Source organism: Odontesthes bonariensis, chromosome 13, assembly GCF_027942865.1.
Source record: "Odontesthes bonariensis isolate fOdoBon6 chromosome 13, fOdoBon6.hap1, whole genome shotgun sequence".
Taxonomy (NCBI): domain Eukaryota; kingdom Metazoa; phylum Chordata; class Actinopteri; order Atheriniformes; family Atherinopsidae; genus Odontesthes; species Odontesthes bonariensis.
In genome coordinates, this window is record NC_134518.1 from 12,509,033 (window position 1) to 12,531,803 (window position 22,771).

The window sequence follows — 22,771 nt, forward strand, 5'->3', positions numbered from 1 at the left end:
TGTTGTCAATTTGACCGCTTGGTTTGTTCTGTGTTCAGATACTCAGCGACAAAATACCGATGGATTTTACTGAGGGAAGCAGAGGAATCTACAGACCCATCGGGGTATGTGAGAGGTTTGTTTTTCACTGGAGTTAGACGATTACACATTGTAATGAATTTTGAAGAGCGAGTTCAAACAAATGAGTGACATCTTCTCATGTCTTTCAAAGGTGCTGTTTTATACACCCATATATGACCGGGCTCTGCTGGACTATCAGCAGTTACAAGTCTCAGGTAAAACAGTTAACAAAAGTTGAAACCGATATGAAAGGTCAGGGAAATTCTGATAAATCTCCTGATATTTCTTTTCTTAGATTGCTCTGTTAGTTGGGCTTTTAAGGCTTCAGCAGAAAAACCAGATCCCATCTCAGATGACCGCTGAAGACATGATCACATTTATATTTGAGAAGAGCAAATATACGCTGAGAGAACGGTGAGTTTCTGAGATACAAACGGACCACTATTTTCCCTCTAGGTAGGTCCAATCTATCTCTAACAAAGTAAAGAGTTAAAAGTAGAAATAAAGCCTCTTTGTTGTCTCCTGTTTGAAGCCTCTGGGAGTTTGAGCTGGAGGCTTTTGATGAGGACGAGGCCAAACCTCTTCTCATGCTGGTCATACCAGAAGCCTGTGAAGACTTTGCATTCATTTATGAGATAATGTTGATTTTATTCTCCTAATAATTTAAACTGCGCTTCAATGGGATCTCTGCAGGGCCTCTGGGTTCTTCCTCCTCGCCCACCCTTAAACATGGTTGGCGTTACAAAGGCCACCCTGGCCCAAGTCTCCAATGTTCTTACAGCTGTGGAACATCAGGCCACCTTCTCCCGCTGCATCAGGGATGACGTGGTCCTGTCTATCCTCACAGAGATAAGACAGATGTACCCTCATGACATCCCGGTGAACAGCATCAAGAACTTTGCACCAGAGCTGCTGGGTAAAATTGTTGATGTTGCAGTCGGAAAGATTTGCGGGATGTTTCAGGCCCAGAGCGCCAAAGTGCCGGTTCATCTGACACCCACTGTTGGCTCTCCAGTTCAGGAAAACATCAGCCCGGATGTTACAGAGAGGCACCCAACAGCCAGACCAAACACATACTGTGGTGTGGCTTCACCAGCTCCACCGACACCCACTGCTGAACCCGACTCCGTTACTAAAGTTCAGGCAAAGGAGAATAGAAATGAGAAACTGAACCTGGACAAAGAACCAAAACCTGCCAGAGAGCCAGACTCTACCGCAGTTCCAGCTTTTCCTGCTCCTCTGACTCCTCCCGTTCAACCTGTGGTCTTTACTGCAGTGCCGGAAGGTTTGAACAGAAACGAAACCGAGCCAACACCCCGTCCACAGAGAGACTCTGGAGTGGTTTCACCTCCACCAACTCTGTGTACACTCCCTGCTGAACGTTGTCACGGTACTGATATCCAGAACAAAGAGGTGACAAATGCAGATGCCTACTTGGAAGATGGCTCTGCTGTGATTGTGAATTCACCAGCTCCTCTGAGTCCTCCTCTTGAAACTGCGATCATGGTTATAGATCGCTCAGAAATCCAGGTGACCAAGGAGAAGAGAGCAATGGGCTTCTTCCACTGGCTGTGCCGACCACTGAGTCGCTGCTTTGTGCCACACAGACACAGAATGAATGCTGTGTTCAATAAAACTGCAGAGCTTGAAAAAAATTAACTGAATTGAAGTCAGATGTCAGATCATTTTGAAACCCTGTTTAAAAGTTGGAAAAACAGTTTTGGAATCTAGACGGTTTCATCAATCCCTGAACTGCAAAGGCAACATTACAGCCCAGGTTTTTTTGTTGTTGTCGCTTCTCTTCTTTCAACATCGTTCACATAGCTGAAATGAGCAAATGCAGTAAAACAAGTTTGATAATTTAGTGGTAATACCTATCAACAGATTGTGTTTCAGAGGTGGGTTCCCTAGCAACAGAAGTATCATTATCAACACATTCTTAAGTATCACAAGGCAAATGGGGCGCATTTTCTTTAAGGCTAATAGTACTCACCTACAAATTTCCCCAGCAGATGTGATTCTGGTAGTTTTCGTGAAAGATGTCTTCACTTGGCTTTTAATGTAGGAAATTTCAGTCTCCATATATGTTCAACCAGGGCTGTAGTGGAGGGTAAACGCACGTAAACGCCGTTTACGCACCTCTGGAATTTAGGAAATAGCGTTTACCCACCTCTAAATAGCGTTTACGCAGCTCCTAATGGCAATTACGCACGTCAAAGTTCCCTGCGCCTTGTGATCTGCCGTTGGAATACAGTGAACCCTCGCTATAACGCGGTTCACCTTTCACGGTCTCGCTGCTTCACGGATTTGCATCGTGCATTGTGTTCTGCATTCTGATTGGCTAAACAGTCTCTCCGCTTCTTCTCTACCTGTGTGTCAATAATGTTGTGGTTTAATATGTACACGTACACGTTCATTACAGTTCTCAAACATAATCGATGGTGGCATGTCGGTATATATAAATATTTTTGCCCAGAAGAAAAAAGAGCAACAACAACTACCGATTTTCTTCTCTCGAAAAAAACACACCTGCACCGCGGGCTTTAGAAGAAAAAAACGCTACAGAGCCGAGTCAGGATGCAGCGGCTCAGTCAGAAGAGCAGTGAAATACACGTGAGTCACTATTTGTCCCACTGTACTTTGTATTTTTTTTCAAAATCATTTTTCATTTTCTCCCGTTCTAATCCAATGACTCGGGTCGCGGTGGAGCGGTGCTGATCTCCGCAATTTGAAGCCTTCAGTTCGTATTGATGATGAAAATGATTATTTTACAGTAGGCTACAGTAGTTATTTGTAAAAAACAAACAAACAAACAAAAAAAAACGTTTATACAGTACTTTTATTTGTTAAACAAATGCTTGGGCCTGTAAAAAGGCTTTGTTCTTTGGTTTCGATGCATTATGCAGTATTTCATTGTATAATAATTGTAAAAAAAAAAAAAGGTTTCTACTTCACGGATTTCGCCTATCACGGGTTCTTTTTGGAACGTAACCCCCGCGAAAAACGAGGGTTCACTGTAATCCAAAATAAATTTGGTGTCCTGGAAATGAAGTCCTGGCTGGTGAAGCACAGGGGAGCCATGGACCCCAGAACACGCCCCTGCAAGGCAGAACCTGACGTAGCGGACAAGGAGGCCCTCTGGGCACTACTTTAAGACTGCGGCTACACGGAAACGTTTTTCACTGTAAACGATACTTTTTCTTATCGTTTCGCTGTCGCGGCCACACGGAGCCGGCGTTCCCACTACCCCAAAACGATAGTTTTTGAAAACGGGTTCCAGAGTGGGAAAGTTTGAAAACGGCCTCGTTTCGTTTCCATTGTTACAGCTAAAACGTTTTTGCGTCAGTCACACGTTGACGCTGGGAGCCAATTTTAACACTTCTCTATTGTCTCACTGCGTGGCGTGACACAGTGGCGTGTGTACTGCCTCGTTTCATCGTTTTCGTCTGGACAGCAGCGCGTTTCCGTGTGGTCGCAAGAATTTTCGAACCCGTTTTCAAAAAAAACCTCGTTTCGTTTTCGTGTAGCCGTAGCCTAAAAAGCATGCATACTAACACACACACACACACACACACACACACACACACACACACACCATATCTACTGTAGATAGTTCTTACTCTACACATACTTTTCTTTACTGTTGAAATTTGAAATTTAATAAACTACAAACTACAAACACATTTGTTGACTGTCATTGATTTAATATGACTTTAACTGATAACGTCATGGAATATGGCCAGGACAGCCATACAGATTCGCGACACCTTGCGTTGCTTTGTGCTGTGTCGCGTCACGTTGCGTTGCGTCGCGTCACGTCGCGTCACGGTCTGTCTGATCAAAAAATTCATAGTTTACCCACCTCTAATTTGACCACTACAGCCCTGTGTTCAACTGTATGCTCTCCTGTGGCAAATGTCGCATTTCAGTGGTAATAATTCAGGTGGTAAGCACCTTGTAAACTAATAAAGTCTGTTTATTATGGATGGTTTGAACCAAAATACTGGAATGCCAGAATATTAGGAAGTTTCTATCTAAAGCAGATTATTGCAGCCAAAAGCATTCAAGATAATAATGATATTATCACAACATTGATTGAAAACTTGAAAATAATATGCTGCTATCAGTCAAATTCAATTGATTGTGTTTTTAGTTAATTGCCTTTTTTTTGGCAACCGAATTGCTTTCAAAATAGGAGGTAAGTTCACCTCTTTAACATTTAAAGTTGAACTCCTTTTTTTTTTTCTAAATGCTGGTGCAGTGATAATAAAACCGCATGAATATGTGGTTGAAGCATTACAGGTGGTGACCACAATACAGCTGTTTTAAGTGCAATATGTTTGGGTTTTTTGTTTTTTTTAAAACAAGCGCGACGTACGACTCTCCAAAAATGCAAAGAAATCATTAAGAACTGAGCTGCGTTTGCCAGTGAGTCCTATAATGACACGGAACACTTAACACCTTATACCACTCTGCCTTTAGCAAGGCACACAACCTCCAGTCGTTGCTACGGGGCTGTAGCTGCAGCAGCAGCCATTAAAATGCAGTTTTACCAGGAAAACTCCCGGGTGTGACTGTGTGTAACTGAGTGTGAAGCAGAGACTATTACTGGGTTTGCTCAGTCAGCCTCCTCCGGTTCAATGAGAGTTAAAACGCTAAACATCAACAATAAATCATCTTTTCATGACACTTACAGGTGATGTAATAGTTGACGTTCTTCTTGAACTCCAATCCCATGTAGTTGGGGCTGAACTCCTGGAATTTGATGGTGAATTTGATGTCCTTCTCCGGCTTGTTACAGTTGACCAGTACATTAGGATCAAGTACTGTACTGCAGCTCTCAGCCTGCTCCCTCTTCACCAGGTACAGCTTGAAGAATTCGTAATCTCTTCCCTCGTCTGCTTTGGGACAAATGATGTCCAGCTTGTCTCCAATGTCTGGGTAAATCACAAGGCCCTTTCCTGCAAGAAACCTGGTTGAGAGGGAAAAAAGAAGACAAACTGTTACTAACACGTGAAAAAAAAGCGGAATAGTCTGGAAAAGCGGCCACATAATTCAGCAACAGTTTATGTAGTCTTAATACTTTGAGCTCTGGGAGTTATGGGTTTAGATCTGTCTGACATTGCCTTTCAGGCAGAGTGTCGTTAATTCGGCCCCACAAAAAAGCGCTGCATGTAGCAGCTTGACATAGTTCAGAATTAGTCAACAGAGCGTTTCACACAAATCCCCTGAAGTTTTTTTTCCTCACACTTGGATCAGAATCAAAGCATACCAAGAGGTTTGCAAGAATCAAACAAGATGGCCCAACACAAAATGGCTGCCGCAGATACGGCTCCAGATAGGGTTACGCAGAAAGAATGCAACTAATTTTTTCCCCCAATATTTACAGATTAGTTACAGAGTTACAGATAAGACTTTGTGCCTCAACATAAAACCAATGTTGTTGCTACTTCAGAGGTCTACATTTCTGTAGGAAAACAGTGTGCAGGGGTCAACTGGGAGGTTAAGGCTTCTTGATACATGTTCCTCCTGTCATGATCATCTTCTGGAGGATTAAGATAAGCCATCTGACCTTACAGTACCTCTCATCTTCGCCTTCTGCTGCCAATTCAATCAGATCGGCTCTTGTTCTCTTTTCTTTTATTCACGAAAGGTGGGGAGCCGGAGGAGGCCGACTGTGTATGCAAGTGTGTGTGAAGGGGGGGTACAACGCGTACACTAAAGCGCGTTCGGGGCGCTGGTGTGTACGTTTTATGCACGTCTGCATGTATGTGTGTGTGTGTGTGTGTGTGTGCGCAGGTCGGTAAGCAAAATGGGCTGAGGTTGCACTTCTGTGAGGGGAGGGTGGAGGGAGGAGGGTGGGGGGCAGATGGGCTGAATCATTGTTCTGGACTTGTTTGAGGCTTAAAATGTCAACATGGTTCAGCTCTGCTGTCCCAGTTAGCCAAGCATTAACCCAGACAGCCGGACTGACCACGGGTGTGTTTATGTACTGGTGTGTGTGTGTGTGTGTGTGTGTGTGTGTGTGTGTGTGTGTGTGTGTGTGTTGGGATCGCAGACAGTGAGCACAGCAGCGGGGCTATCTGCTAGATCTGCCCATGCCAGCGGATTTAAGCAGGATTTAGCAACGCGCAGTGCATTTGTTGTTCTTTCTGATCCGTCCCGTTTTAACAAGACATCAGCGGCCGGGGGCCCTCTCCATCTCTCTCTGCGTCTCCCCTCTTTCTCTTTCACAGAGAATAATCTCACCTTATCTGCAGCCCCTCATTCCATCATCACACACATCATTTCACCACTAAATAACCGACTCTTCGGACAAGCCTGGCGAAAGGAGGGTTGTGATGCCTCCTGAAAGTGACTGAGTGTGTGAGTGCATGGTGGTGTCTGGGCTAACCATCGGAGGCTGGCAAACAGCCGGCTATTGTAAGAAAAGATCATTTAAAGTCCCACTTTCTGAAGAATTACCCCCCGTGAAAATGAGCGTTATTGGATTAACATTCATGGCCCTTCTTCGTGGATAGGGGTATTACCAAATAAATGACTTCGTTCTCAAAAAGAGATAAATGCAAAATTCAATTTGCTAAAGAGTCGAAATCCTTCCTGCCACTCTCGTTTCTCTATGCCGAGCATGATGTCATGAGAGCATGTGTGGAGCTCTTGTACAAGGCCTGGACGCGGGTGAGACGTTATTTCCCCAGCTATTGTCTGATGCTCGTGGGGGTGAGGAGGACGGGGGAGCTCGGGGTGAGAGGAGGGGTTGCGCTAATTCAAGGGCCGGTAAGAGAGAGAACACGGGGTATCCTTTGTCCCGCGTTGCCCAACAATTTGCTGGTGCTCAGCGGCACCACTCTGCATATACCGGGTGTGTTTCTGTGTGCATCTAAGCAGACGTGTGTTTACACGGAGATGCGCGTGCGTGCACACACATCATGTCGGGGTACACGTGCGTGTGTCGATGGAGACACAGACACAATCACTCTCTAATTGGATCTACAAGATGCATCAGTGAGGCATAAACAAGTTTCCATGGCAACATTAGGCTTTGTTGCTGACCCCCCCCCCCCCCACTACCCACCTTGTCTCCATTCCTCCCTCTATCCCCCAATTTCAGCCCCCCTCTATTTTGACTCTGCAATCTCATTCCCTCCTGCTTTATCCTTTCCTCTTATTCATCTCCTCAACGTCTCTCTCATTTGGTTTTTCTCTCACTCCCCTCACCCCTACCTCCCCCTCACCCTACACACACAAAAAAACACCTACAAAAAGCACAAGCATGAAACCAGGAGCAAAAAGATAAGGCAAATATCACAGTCATGCCTCAATTTTGCTGCACTCAACAACTAGGTGTTTTACATTCTCTGTGCAACAAAACCGATGTCTTAGGGTTTTTCTTTTGAAATGCTGTCCTCGAAAAAAAAAAAGTTTAAAAGACATAAAAACTAGCCCTCAGATAAAACAATCAGCCTCACACCCCACTTCTCGGTCTTACAACCCACTTTCTCCATTATGAAAGTGAGTCGCAAGAATTTAGATGAATAATTAAGATTCCCAAAATCTTAATATCTTAATATCCCTGAAGGATTTATCGCAAGCCGGCCCCTGTCATTGATTCAATTTTCCAAGCAGGCCTCATAGTTGGCGGTTAGATAGCTATCCTAAGTGAATTCTCTGCTTCTGTTTCCCAGCCTTTGTTAACTGTCTGCTATAATGAGGCTCTGGCTGCTGTGGAGGTCTGGAAGCACCATCGCAGATGGGAAAGAGGCAACATAAAAGAAATAGGGCAGCAATTAGTGTTTAGCCCAGTTTAAAAGCCCTCCACTTGGCAAGCTGCAGCCCAGCTCCAGTCCAGGATGTGAAACTAAACTGGTGGGCTGGGACTTTGTCTCCTGTTTGTCTCTCTGTTGGCTTAATCAGCACCACTCCGGTGCTACACACAGCCACGCAATGGAGAGGAGGAGACGAGTGACTGAAGATTATTGTACTGTTGAGGAGGTCGAAAGGGAAAAAGGGGGGGAAAAGGGAGGTTGAATTGCATCTTTCATTCATGTTGTCTAGAGACCTTTTAAGACCTGTTGATGAAAGAAGTTTGAGTGCACAGAGGAAGAGCTGTGCAGATAAAAAATAATGTTTCTGGGAAATGACCCTGAGCGTGAGACAGCCCTTTATCCCCCTCGTGTCAAACGAGGTGGATCTGCCTGGACCAAGCAAAATAAAGAGAATCATTTTCAAAACAACCGAACGAAGTTGATTTTGTTTCATCTGGATGGCTCCACAGCATGCTCAATCCTGTAAAGAGCTTATGCAAACAGACCTACGCTATAGCACAGCGGAGAGAGAACAGAAAACAACGAGGCAAAAGAGACGAGAACCCCCTCCTCCTCCTTTTACATTCCACTGGTGAATATGAGCACATGATCTCACATATGCTAAACCCCACCACCACTACCACTCCCCCCAATCTACGCGTACTCACACACACACACACACACACACACACACACACACACACGCACACATGGATGTGGGAGCACACAAAAGCACCGTGGGGTGCATCTTGGACCTTCCCAGCCCAACTTCCCAGCCACCCCTATTCAAGAACCCTGCCCTCACCGACTTTCATATAAAACGCCGCCTACACTAAGGCCCACTCAAAGCCCCTTACAGAGCCTCAACCCCCCCACCCCCCCTGTTCTCCACCCCCGTCCAGTCAACTCAAGCCTCTGCCCTGAGCGCTCCACTGGCAGGCAGCCTCTGCTGCTGAATGAATGGACCCAGGACACAGGAGCCCAGAGAGAAAGAGGCAGAGACGGCTCATATCAACAGAATGGCTTCAAATTGATTTGTTCCTCCTGAGCAGCAGCATGAACATGCCATACATATCAATTAAATTCTATTATATCATACTACGTAATCCATCTCCACAAGATGTCCATGCCAACCTTTCAGACTCAGGTCCTCTGATGTCGCGTTTCAGCGGCTGAATGTGCAGCCTTTCTCTCAAGTCTCTAAAACGCACAAACATATGAATGTGTCACGTAGAAACAAAGCGCATGTACACGCTCACCGCCACAACAGGTATTCTAATCCCCCCCTGAATATCCGTGGTAATTATCACACCAGGAAAAGTGTTCCCTCACCCATTATTATTCCTCTCCTACATTATCCACAAAAATCACTGCGGCTGTTTCCCACTATTATTAGACATGACTCTTTACATAAGGCAGAGATATTTACAGCGATTTTAATCAATGTGTTATGGGGCATGTGACAGAGTTACACTGAAGTCAGTATAGAACACAAAGCTGCAGCATGCAAAGGCTTTTGCACCCAAGCTCTTGTGTAATACATATATACTGTGCATAGGATTTGAAACATATTAACTTGCTTGAAGCAATCTATGTCATAAGTAATCAAAAGGCACAAATGCATTCTGCTCTCAATCAAGTCGGTGAATATCAAATGGTTGTCTGCTAGCAGGGACTGTTTTAGCGCTAAACCGCTTTCAAATCCATCAAGATAGAGCCGCAAAGCCTCGCAATGGAAACATTTAAACAGCCGCCTCTGAAATGGCTTCCCCCTTAATGTGTGGTTAAGATCCACTGAACGCAGCTGACACAGTGTGATCGTTTCATACATGAGAGAAAGGCCCATATCACCAAACTGTCAGTATGTTTGCACAGCTCCAGAAAAATGTGCCACATTTATGATACTCTCAAGTCCACGTGAGCTGTGACAAACCAGACGCGTCTCCGTCTCGCGAGAAGGTGAGCTGGTCATGGGTCTACGCTTGTAGCCCTGGGCTAAACCTGAGTGCTTGTATACATAGCTGGCTTCTGTCAGGCCGTCGCGGGGGCAGATGTTCTTAGGGAGGCCTGACTATAAACACACACACATAAACACACGCCCCGCAGCGTACACACACTGATTTCCTCACATGTCAAACACAGTAAACAAGTCGCCTCAGCGCTAGCAATGGCCACACACACATATAGAGATGCGCACGAACAAACATAAGCATCCTGAAATTAAGCTAAACAAGGTCCATCTGGCTCCTGAATTGTTTAGCAAAGCAGGAAGGATTTGACCCTTATCATAGAAAAGGAGGACAGACTAGCCAAAGGATGGTGGTATTGGATAAACCGCATTGCATTTTAGCTCCAGAAAGCCAGACATGGCTACAGTGACTTGCTGAAAAGCAGAACGCTTGGTATTTTTCCCCCCAGGCCGTTCCCATTTAGAGAGACATAAATGACATTGTCAGAGGCAAATAAGACGGACAGATTATCCAGAATTCCACCCTGCTGAGAGCTGCTTTTGAACGTGTGAACACAGACGCCCTCTCACTCTCACAGACCAACGCGCACTAGCTTCGGATAGCTCAGTCAACAGGCTGGCATGCGGAGCAGATCAGATTCGGCGTGACTCATAACAGTTGCACACCGGCGAGTTATAACACAGACACGAGCTCGACTGACACACACCTCTCATGTTCACCAAACAAGCTCAGTATGTTCGCCCTCTATCACTGTCACATGAAGGGCTAGCATCACACAATCAGTGACTGTAATGAGCTAACAAGATGACGTCCAGATGGCCTTCCCACAAGGAGGACAGAAGTGGACGTTGTTATGAGACGTACGAGCTGAAGAGGACTGTTGAGCGAGGGGAGTGCAAGAAGTCATTAGGGAGGAGAAAGAGTATAATCTGTTTCTTCTTATGGCCTCTGTGGTTTCTGTCAATGCTGAGCCCATCCCTCTTTAAGAGCAGGGGAGTTAAGCGAGCAAGGGTGTATGCGGTTGTGATTGAACGTCATCCACGGTATCACTGACAGCGAGAGAAAGCCCAGACTGTTGCTCTCTGGGTCTCTACTTATTCATCCTGCAGCAGGGACTGAGCTCTTCCAGTTAGAGGGCTGTGAGAAGGAGAGGAAAGGAAAGGAGAGGAGAGGAAAGGAGAAAAGAAGAGAAGAGAAGAGAAGAGAAGAGAAGAGAAGAGAAGAGAAGAGAAGAGAAGAGAAGAGAAGAGAAGAGAAGAGAAGAGAAGAGACGATTTGGCCATGCTATAGACGAGACCGTTTGGGTCAGTTTCAGCCTGAGTTTAGCCCTCGTTCTGGGATTGCTTTGTGACCCACTCACAAGCCTCTATCCTCCTCTACTGGTCCCTTCCCTGACCACAACACAACACACTCTTTCTCACACACACACACACATGCATGCATGCACAAACACACACAGCCAGCTGCCTCCCATCACCGAGGAGCAGCCACAGATGGGCTCTGCATGCTCCGTAAAGATCTCTCCACAGGCCCGGTCTACAGTCACAGCCAAACCCGCCTGGCCCCGACTCCCTGCTTATGTGTGTGACTGTGTGTGCGGTACATGTGTCCACACAGGCCAGAGAGGGTGAGTGTGAATGTGTGTGTTGTTGTGCCAGACAATCGAAATGAGCCAAAGATGTGATGTGGGGGTCATAGAGAGAGGAATCCCCCCCCCCCCCCAGGACCAAGCACTGCATGAGAGACGAGAGGAGCTGGACCGAGATGCACGTTTTGAAATCAGTGTTGAGTAGAGCAGGAGAGAAGAAAGAGAACCACCCTGACCAACAATAGAAACACTTATACATTTGCCCGATTGTGTTTCAGTTCCATTTAGAGAAGTGGAGGAAGGAACTAAACAGAAAAAGAATCAGAACCATTATCGTAACCACACAGCGTTCCCAAATTGTTACCAGCGGCCTTTTTCTGCTCTGTATCTCCAACCACATCTATAGCCCTGAGAGACTATTTAAAAAAACCTCTCTAATGTTGCTATTCAATCAGACTTCCTAATAAACAGAGAGGCGAACACCGAGAAAACACACATAACATATAACATCTATTTTGTCCTGTCTGACTTATGTATAGAGACATCATGGTTAAATAAATTTTTCCAAAACTGACCTGCCATTTCAGAAGGGTTCACATTGCTCGGGAGATCAAACCTTTTCCCTGAACAAAGAAGCAAAGTGAAAAGCTCACTGAGGATAAGAGACTGGATATACTTTGCTGCTAAAGTCGGCTAATTTTTCAACCCCATGCCTGGAAGGAGTCAGCTCTGAGGCGCACCGGAGGTGAGAAGCTTTAGCTGCCTTCTTCCATTAGTATATTTTGGCACCCACACATCTGGGAATCAAATCAAAGAGTGTTCGAGCTGAAGACAATCTCTCAAACAAACCTGAAACCCACTACTAATGAGGTTTTTCTTGAAGAAATTGGTTTGACATTTTGGGATATATGCTTATTGGCTTTCTTCTGAGGGAAGAATATTGATTCCGCTCTCATATTCGTGAAGTCAACATTAGGCTGGAACAAGCAGCTGGTTAGATTAGCTTAGCTTAGCTTAGCTTAGCATACACAATCGTTCCACAGGCAAACAGCTAGCCTGGTGATCTCAGCTGCTAGTAAGAACAGCTTGTTACACCATGACAGTATACCATTATTTATGTCATAATTTGAAAAATTGGATATAAAATGTCAAATGGTGAAATTTACAAGTGCTGGTGAGCGTATTTTGTCCCTATTTCACACAGCCAGAATAGCATTTTCTTCAATTTTAAAGCTCAGCTATGACAGTTTGCTTCTGTTCATGGGTCTACCGTTTCTTTTCATTAAACCATCGGCAAGAAAGCAAGCAGGATAGTTTCAAAAATAGCTCAAAACTTTCTGTTCCTAAACTAAGGTGATATATACTGAAACTAAAGAATATGTACTTTTGGCCTACCAGTCTGCAGGTTCTGTTCTCTTTCAGAAAATAGAAAATTAACTGCTTCCAGTTAAAATCTTATTGCAACACTTTATGATCAAAATGGAGCAGACTTGATATTTTATAAGTTTGTATGTTGTTAACAGGTGTTAATATGACACAGCCAGACACGCTGGAGAGACACCAAAGCCTTCCTGGAAGAACAAAGAGAAGACATGGTGCAGAGAAAGCAAATCAATCAATCCCTGCCAGAGCACGTCTGGCTTTGACAGCACACATCTGAACCCAGACGTAAAAGATAGTGCACGGCAAAGTTCAAAATACTTTCATTGTTCATCTGTCAGCGTGAAAGACAATTGCAAGGGAGAGGGAGGGAAAATACTAACACAATATTTATCTTGTGTCCCCTTCCCGCCTGACTCACTCTTTTTTAATGTATTCCTGCTATTGTGAGGAACACTGAGAGATGGATGGGAAGAGGAGTCCGGTAGGTGATATGTCTGTCTGCTACAAGCACAGTGCAGTCACTCACAGATTTCCAGAGTCTCCAATCTCAAACAACGGCAATAATTCAGTCACCCAACAAACAGAACCGAGGGGGATTTTTTTTTTTGTGCGTGTGTGTCATTTCAATTGTCAGTGGTTGGTGGTTTTTCTCTCGTATTGTTCTTGAAACAACTTCCCTGGGAAACTGGGAAAGTCAAACAGCTGATGAGATGTCACCTCATGAACTCTCTTCTCCTTTCACACACTCACAAGCAGCTATGTCGGTCATCTGACACACACACGCACTCCCTCTCGCCCGTTCTCTTATTTCTACATACACACACACACAATTCTTAGCATCTCTCATCAAGTCCTTGTCAAGCTGAACAGAACAGAGCGCCGTCTAAACAGGCCATGAGCTGCTGCCTCTCACATGCACCGACTGTTGCCTTTCAAGGCTGCTGACTCTTGATCATATCATGTCAGACATGCGAGACTTGTGGTGGCTGCCGGCCTTCTCTTCATTCACAAGTCACAGTAAAAACTCTCAGCAAAGTCAGAGCTGTTCTTCAGCAGTGCGGACACATTCCTTATAACTTAGTTTTTCATTTAGCTTACAGCCGCAGGAGCCAAAACAGAATGTGCGCGGTGCAATAAAACAAAGTCATAGCAGTCACTTCCCCTGTAGCAATACCTGCTCACTGTGCATGCCCGTACCTGGGCCCCACACATGCCTGTTGTGACTGGTCACGCGGTGCTATATGAGGAACATGTATGACCTGAGGAATTATCCTGAGTTCGAACATGGACATCTGCATGCATGAAGCCTCCCACACACACGCACACTCTTGCGTGTGCGTGCACGTTTTAGATGCACACGCATTCTTTAAAAGCCAACAGTAGCGAAACAAGAGAAGATGGGCCTCTCAGTGAGCAAGTGACAGAGTGAATTACACACAGAGCTAAAACACTTGCTTCCTGTCGAACACATCAGCGCCGGATGGCTTTCAGATGGATTCCGTTGAATCTTGAGCAAACAGTGAGTCAATATCGGGGTAATGGCCAGTCGTTGAGGAAGAACAATTCACAAGTGATTTGGGCAGAAAATGTATGTTTTAGGGCACTTTGCACCACAGTCTTGTCAACCAGCCATCACAAGTGTGGCACGCAGCCAATGGGCTCCATTTACACAGCCTGACTGCACAATTACATACAGATATTTGAGCATTCCCGAGCCCTTAATATGTGCAGACACTGCATATATTCCTCATCTGCGCTGGTGGGGGGGAAAAAAAAGAAATTTGCACTGATGAAAAGCTGATAATTGTGTTTCTAACAATTCAAGAGGCCATAAAATCTGTGACAAATTTGTGTTATGAGTAAACATACAAGATTTCAAACCTTCAGCACTTTGCCTCTGATATTTATGTCTGTCACCAGTGCTTTCATTATCATAAAGCGTGTTTAATGTTTCTCAGCTGTGCGAGAGGACCGCCACTCTACAGATGATTGAGTGCACTAGATTTAGTGTCTCTCCGTCTCTCCTTCTCTTTCTCCAGCTGTGTTCACATACTTCAGGACACATACACACGACAGAGTGGGCCGAAAGCGAGGGCAGAAGAGAGGGGAAAAAGACGGGAGGGAGGGGGAAACCGTGCAAGCACTGAGAACGTGGTGCCAACCAGAGAGGCCCACCGTGCCTCAGCCCCGTCCCTCCAGCTGAGGGCTTTGATTCGCCTGATTGTCTCCAATATTGAGACACACAATAAACACAACACTTGGCGGCCATTTGCAATTCTAATCAGTCCCTCTCAACTGGCCTGGACAACTCAGCCAGAGCCCTCTGGGATATCACTCATCTGACTGCAAAATAATGACACAATCATCGCCATGGCTACGCTCCTACTACATCCCATGTGCAGCAGCACAGAGAGGATATTAAAACACAGGAGTACTAGGAGAGCTAAATGAATTAGCCAAGAGATTAGCTGGATACCAGGTTAATGAATGTGCCACGCAGGCAACTTCTCCCGCCTAGCATTTGGGGAGTGTTCACCTTCTTTAAAAATTCCCTGCAGCAAGTAGGCGAGCTAGCAAGTCTACACCTGTTTCTGTGGGGCATGCTGCAACAGGATTTCAATAAACCATCTCCTTTCAACATGATATTCTGTCTATGTAAACGTAGGTTGATTGCTTCTTGATAAGGCAGCAAGTTGCAAACTTAAGCACTTGGGCCTATCTGATGGTAGCGTGTCTTAAAGGTGTTTCTAAACCAGGACGGTGATTGCGATGGGCTCTAAAGTGAATTCAATCTAAGAATCTTACGATTAGCCAAAAGATAAAAGAGGCATTATGTTTAAAAAACTGTCCCCAAATCATGCATCAGTCAATTTGAAAAGCCCATCTGTTGGCTTTTTCCTGTGCCGTTTTCATCCATCTGACAACGCGATGGTAATAGATGCTTGCAGATAAATGAGAGCAAAGTGACATGCAATCATCCACGTTTTAACAGCCTTGATGTATTTGCCTTAACAGTCACCCGGAAGATGAGCGACTCAAATTTATTTCAGAAAATAACAGGCACATCTTATGAAACTGGCTATTTGACTTGCAAATCGCTCCGATGATTCACAACGGCGAGCTTGCTCGTCTGCCCTCGTTTTCGAGCTAGCACGTGTGTTCGTCAATGTGAGCGTGTGCGTCGAAGCTAGTGCAGGCATGTGAATGACAGCCCGTCTGTGAAAGAGATGTCATTATCTGGCTGATGTCTGTGTGAGTTGTGACCAGGGAGAGGGTCAAATCAATGGTGGGGGGGAGCTGACACTCTGCGGACAGGAAACATTACTTTATGATTTCCCTCTAGAATGGAAACACTCTCATCACGGTCTGCAATACCACTGGTCGACCTCATTTAGAGGTTATAGCAATATCCACAACAGAAAAGTGCACGTGTGTGCACAACACTCACAACAATAGCATGAGGGGTGCCTATCTTTAAAGTCCTATTTCTGTACGGAGGATATTCCTTCAGAATAACAAAGTGGGGATTTTTCTGCTTTGTTCACGAGGCCTTGAAGAGAGAAGTTCTGGTAAACCTCTCCCCTCCCTGTCCTTACCCTTTGACTTTTTCTGTGTAGCAACAATACTGGGGGTTTTAGTTCAGTGTCCTGCAGTCGATCTGTTAGGGTGCTGATAAGAGAAGCTGATGGATGGGTTTAATCAGCCAAGCCCAGGGATCAAGACCGTGGGACAGATCAATCAAATGTTGTGTGGTTTATAAAAGAAACAGCTTTTATCAGTGTCACGGGGGTCTCCGCCTGCTTTTTTTCCCCCAATCAGGGAAGAAACCAACATTAGCACAGAAGAGTCGGAGCACTTAAAGCAGTGCTAACTAATGTGACAAGAATTACTAAGTAAGACAAATGAAAGTCTTGAGGGACTGAAAAGAAATTAACTGCAGCTAAACCCCTTCCGACACATAAGACCTTCACTAAACTCGCACCGACTTTAAAAAAAAAAAAAAAAAAAAAAGAACAACAGGGAGACAAGAAAGACAAAAGCTATGGGCATCAAACATCAGAGCTCCGTATAAGTGAGCGCAGGGCCCTGTAATCAGTAGGGCGCAGTGTTTTTAATACACATCTCCCTCCTGTGTCTTAAATGCAGCTTCTTATCAGAGTATGTGAGTGACAAGTCGAGTCTATTCTCTGCTTGCAATCTCAGCTCATGATTGTAAAAGACAGCAACACATGTCCCATCAAATCCAAGACAAATTAGTGGCTCTTTCTTTCCTCCCTTGGATGGGAGATCTTATCCAGGGCGGACATGCTCAAGTTGTCAGTGAGTTTCTAAAACCCATATTGAACAGCATATTGACTGATGCAATCACAGAGACACACATCATTAGGCTCATTAACGGTTAATGCAAAAAAAGGGGGGAGGACGGCCTAACTGGCGCGGCGGGAGTCTGCGTCTCCTCTGATAACGCTCGCCTTTTAACAAGCAGAGCGCGGGCAAGATGCAGGCTGTCTGTATTAAAATGAAATGTGTGTGATGTGCGTGTCAATAAATAGCTTGTTTGACGCGACGCTATTCTCATTTCGCTCCGTTTGCTCTGTGATAACCGGCCCGGATTGTGGCCTCGTAAAGAGGCTCCATGTATTGTTTTAGGAAGCCATTACAAACTGGGCCATCTCCATTACAAGGGCTATCTGATCATTATTACAGCCATCTGTAACACACACTCAAACCATAATCTGCACGAGCCAACCACAGCTGACTCCTGAGCTGTTGCACAAGGCGCATCCATGATAACTTCCGCCGTGACATGCGCATGTGTGCGTCCATGCAGCTGCCGCCGCGTCACATTGCTGCTTTCGGTCCAACACGTTTCACTCGACTTCCTTAACCGACGCCGAACGGGGGGCGCCACCGCTGTTTCCGAGGAAGCCACCGACTTGCAAGACTTTTCTGCTGGGCTGAATCCCAACAGCCGTGCAATGCAATTGCAATCTCATGACCAGAGCTGCTCACACCCTTCAAAGACTCATCACAGGACGCAAATCTAATGCAGAGAGATGGCCGCTTAAAGCCTTAGCGATTCACGCTGCTTTGAAGCGACTGCCCCGGCTCCTCTAATAGGAGCCAAGCCATTTCCCTTCCCTCTACCCTTCCTTTGTGTGAGAGGTGCACCAGCCGCTCTATTTGGCGGCGGCATATGGGGGCACTTTCAAGAATCACGCCACTCCATTCCAAAACAGGGCCGCCAGCAGGAAACGAGACTCTTCCCGGATGTACCGGGTCTTCTCCACAATAAATTTATTCATGCATTCATGTATATTTCAAATAGGATTTTTGACTCAGCCCGCATAATGCACACGCAAAGGCTCAGACTGAGAGTCTTGACAGGCATGAGGTGCGACAATCAGAAGTGTATAAATAAATCAGAAAATGCAGCAAACAGATCCACTAAAAGCGGCAACACGGGCCTCGGCGCGGCGCGCAGAGAGGACTCACAGAGAGGTTCGCCTGCAAAGGAAAGCTTTCATCTCGGAGACAGGAGGGGAGAAGAGAGGAGTGATGTGGCGGAGGTTCTGAGCTGTCATGTCTCACAGTAGGGAGACTTGAGAGACAGAGGAGGACAATAGCTAAAAGTAGTGAAAGTTTTCAGAGCAGGCGGAAAATTGAAGATGAGACGGCAGAATGTGGAAAGAGCCCCGCATTAAGATTAGCAGGTCAGGATCATTGTGTGAAATATTATACAGAAGAGTCTTAAGAGGCAAAACTACCTAGGCAACTCATTAAATCCAGCCGATGTAGTGCCTTTGGGCTTATTCTCTGCATAGTTCATAAAGCGAGCTGAGAGGTTTGCAGATATTGTGTTTGCTTTAGCAGACCTTTCCTGCTATTTCCAATATTCGGGAGATGAGAAGCTTCCACGGCCAAGCCCATCATGTGGGAGAATAAACACACATCTAATGGGAAACATGTGTGTGGGAGATGAAACGGCTTCCAACGCATGGAGAGGATGAAATATAGACCTGCGTCCTGCCGAGCTCCAATCCCGGGCCGTCAGAACTCGGCGTGGAGGGGAAACGGCGGACCCCCCGACAGGCGCTCTCACTCAACCCGCGCACACAAGCTGCCAATATGGCCTTTCTGGAGCAGGACTCATGTGGAGGCCAGAGTCTGACAGTGACATCTCCATTCACTCTTGAATTCTTTTTCTCTTCCAAACATGCATGGACACACACAAACACACACTCACAGAGCCAGAGGCCGGGGGAGGAGTAGCAGCACTGGGGCATTTAAAAAAAAAAAGCGCCTCTCTCCCTGCCCTGGGTCTCTGTGGGGTTTAGCATGGCATTATTGGAAGATTAGACTTGTGAGTGCTTTACTATCTGATGTCATTGTTGGTTTTACGTTGTCTGGATGGCTTGTGGAAGCCGGACCTGATGGCAGGCACATTTCTCTCCAAACAAAATGCTCAGGGCTGCAGTTGTGATTGATTGCAGGTTCCTATTGTATCTGTCTGGTACGGCTCTATTGGAAGAAGAATTCGTCGGACAAAAACTCATGGAAAAGGCTCCACATATGACTCCATCAATCAAGTCAGCAATCAAAATAATCAAATTAAGAGACTTAAATCCTGCTGGCTTTCGAGTCCCTGCTCCAATAGCCCCGAGACAAACTCAATTTACTGACAATCCATACATGATGGCATTAACTCCACTTTAAGGCTCAAACCCCCCCCCCGACTTAAATTTTCTAAATATCAAGGGAAATTGAAAGGAAGTAGCTGAGCTTTAATGTTTACTTAGGGAGAGGACAACTTGGAAAAAATTAAATAAACAGGAGCAGCAAAATACATAATGGAATTCCAGACAGGCTGTCCAGACAACTAAACTAATTTGCAAGTTGTCCAAAACACCAGAAACTTTGCAAATGTTTTTTTATAGCTCTGGTAAATGGCCATACATCAGAGATGCGGGACTGTGGACAGACTGGGAGAGGGAGGTTGCCGAATATGTGTGTAATTGTCTTTTTCCCCCCGTTTCCGAGGTGTGAAAGGGAATGCAGGGTTGCATTGGGGTGTCCCAGGGAGAGGCGATTGAAGCGTCAGTCACAGCTGCCACACAGAGCCCCGGCGCGCACCAAATCCCAGGCCCGGCCCCGGCTCCTCCGCCCGCAAAGGCCGGGCCTGGGAGCAGCAGGAGTCCCACTGGCCTTTTCTTCCAACTCCTCTCACCAGCACAAGGGAGACCGGGATCACGCTGGGAGTTTGCTTAGAAAAGGCTGAGCCAAGACTTGGCAGAACGGGTTAACAGAGGCACGCACACACACACAAACACACACAAATACTTTTTCAGGACTCTCTGTCTTTCCTGTGGGCATGGTGGGGGGAATGAAACGAAGCTAGGACAAGGGTAAATCAAAGATAAATAAAACTTCCAGTTAACATCCAAAAATTTGGGACGCACATTTGCAGAGAACCAGGGACAGAGAGCAGGAGAGGGAATGCTTAAACTAGATTACTGGAGAAATGAGTGGTTTTTGTTGGATGCCTAGGGAGACTAATAGTGGCAAAGTCCCGAGGATTATACACTGTGCCATTTCCACGCTCCCCCTAATAGTCTCCATGTCCTGCCTCTGTATGCCATAGATGGATTATGATGCTTTATAATTAACATGGGGGAGGGGGGTTGTTACAGACCGCCCATCTGCCACGCTGACACACTTACTGGGGGTATCCCTTGGGAAAAGCTGGCTCCTACCACACTATTCCATTACTTTATCATTCTATCATTCTATTATCCTACCACTCGATTCAATTACCCTGTCACTCCATTAGTGTACTCATAACACTGAACAAAGAGCTCCATGATGATCATTAATGATATGTTCAGAGTTGGTTCGGCATGGTCATGCTTCATCCAGTCTCTTCTTGTAAAAGTATGGTCTGTTGTAGAAGTGAAGCTCCTTTTGGTTCAAGCAGAGAAGAGAGAAGCCACAGGTAAATGTGCAACAGTGGCTGTAAAAATACATTATATTATATCATAGACAAGATTTTATGAACCTAAAATTGCCCCATTAATCATTAGTCTTTGACCAGTAAAATATCCCGAAATGTGTGGTCTGTACAGGTAAATACTTTTTTTTTTTTTTTTTTGGTCTGATAAAGTTTTTGTGATGGTTTAAAAGTCCTTTAAAGTTCCTGAAAAGTGTCTTAAAGTATGAGTAAAACTGGCCATCATACTATTTTTGCTTTTTAAACAAAAGTTCAGAACTGGATCTTGGGTTAAGTTTTTTGTTTTTTTTTAACAAATTTGAAAATATGAAGGCTTTGGAAAAATAAAAAAAAGCAGTTTTAGGTAAACACTTCATAAGCGCAGAGTGTTTTATTTATCTTTTTAAGTTTAAACTAACAGAGGAAGGTTAAGTAAACCCTTAATTAAATTGGGGTTTCTTGTTTTCTTTCAAATCTGTCGTAATTAGTTTTCTTTTGTAGATTTAAGATAAGCAATAAGTACTTCCAGAGTTTCGTTTAAAGGTGAAAACCTCTGCACGGGGATTTTGTTTTATATTCCCACCTTAACGCTTTCACCTATTTTATTTGTCAATAAACATGCACTTCCTGCCCGGTCCCACACATTTTTGTCATTATTTGTTGGAATCCGTCATTTCCTTCCACGAAGTCCTGGCACGCTTAATTCAAACCTCCCCACAGAAGTCTTTGGAGTGCCACAAACTGTGGGGAAACAGATCCCTGGCTGCTTGTATACCGGTGACAACTCCTGACGTTTTGAAGTTGTTGCAGTGCAGCTGGCTGTTAACGGTGCCTGCCCGCGGTTTGGGACTGGCATCTGATGAGGCCTGCCTCCTCAGAACAGAGGGGTTCTATGAGAAAGAGTTAAGTCTATGAGGTCAGTCCCGAGGAGGAGGTTACGAGTTCCCCGAGTCGGAGCCGGGGGGGTAATGGTTTTAGAGATGGCTGTCACACAGATCCGTTCCACTGTCCAATACCGCTGCTGATCTCCACCAATGCAAGTCTACTTGCTTTTCAATTGCTCAACTTCTCTCTGCCTGTCCCCCTCTCTTCCTTTCTCCCTCTCCGTCTCCCTTGCACTGACACATGGAAGTAATCTAGGAGCTCCATGCTGAACTGAAAGGATGTGTGGTTGAGCCCACGGCTGAGTTTCAACGCTCTACATTAGCTTCCTTTCCTCCTCTGTTTAATCCCCTTATTTTCAACTGCTCTTATGTAAAAGACCTAAGATGGCAAACAAAAGGCAGACTTTGCCCATTCAACTTTTTTTTCTCCACTTCCTGTAACTCTGCGCCCCCCCCCCCCCCCTCCCTCCCTCCCCCTCCCTCCAACCCCACGTTTTTTCTCAATCCAGCTAAATGCGCAGGCGAGGCGACAAGATGAAATCCCCCAGGGAAGGTTTCCAGCACCAGCGCCTGTGCCTCTGCTTGGCAGCGCTGGAGCCGATGGGAACTTCCTGGTTGCTGCCAGCCAGCCTCCGCCTAATGAAGCCGGGTTGCTAACTGCCTGTAAGACAGCCACTGTTCAGCCACTCCACACTCGTCCACCGCTCGGCCCTCAACACTTCCACAGGGGCACACTGGCACGCTCCTAACACTTCCTTAATGCTCCACTGTGGCCGGACAAAGAACAATGGCACAATGACATGCACGCTCAGGCACTCATTCACTTCCATAAGCCCATACTTGAACCCTCTCATATGAGGTTTCAATTCCAAGTATGAGAAACGGCATAAAGACACACCGAAGCTCGTATTTACCTGTGAAATATTATCTCTGCAATTGCACTTGCAATTATTGCACAAGATTAAGATGAAAAAAAATCCAATCATTTGTGATTGTTTTGGCCCTCTTAAATGAATGTGATATCACCCTGAAGGTATTCTTGTTATGCAACGCGCTCCGCAAATGTACTTTGTCTGTTCTGACTCGCCTCTGAC

At 45.5% G+C, this 22,771-nt stretch overlaps 1 protein-coding gene across 1 annotated transcript in view; it reads right to left on the reverse strand.

Moving 5' to 3' along the window:
* Positions 1 to 22,771, reverse strand: part of efnb1 (ephrin-B1) — a 58,765-nt gene that overhangs the window by 29,855 nt on the left and 6,139 nt on the right. Inside the window, exon 2 of the mRNA XM_075481008.1 lies at positions 4,755 to 5,032. Within this exon, the coding sequence (XP_075337123.1) occupies positions 4,755 to 5,032 (278 nt within the window). The remainder of the gene's footprint in view (positions 1 to 4,754; positions 5,033 to 22,771) is intronic.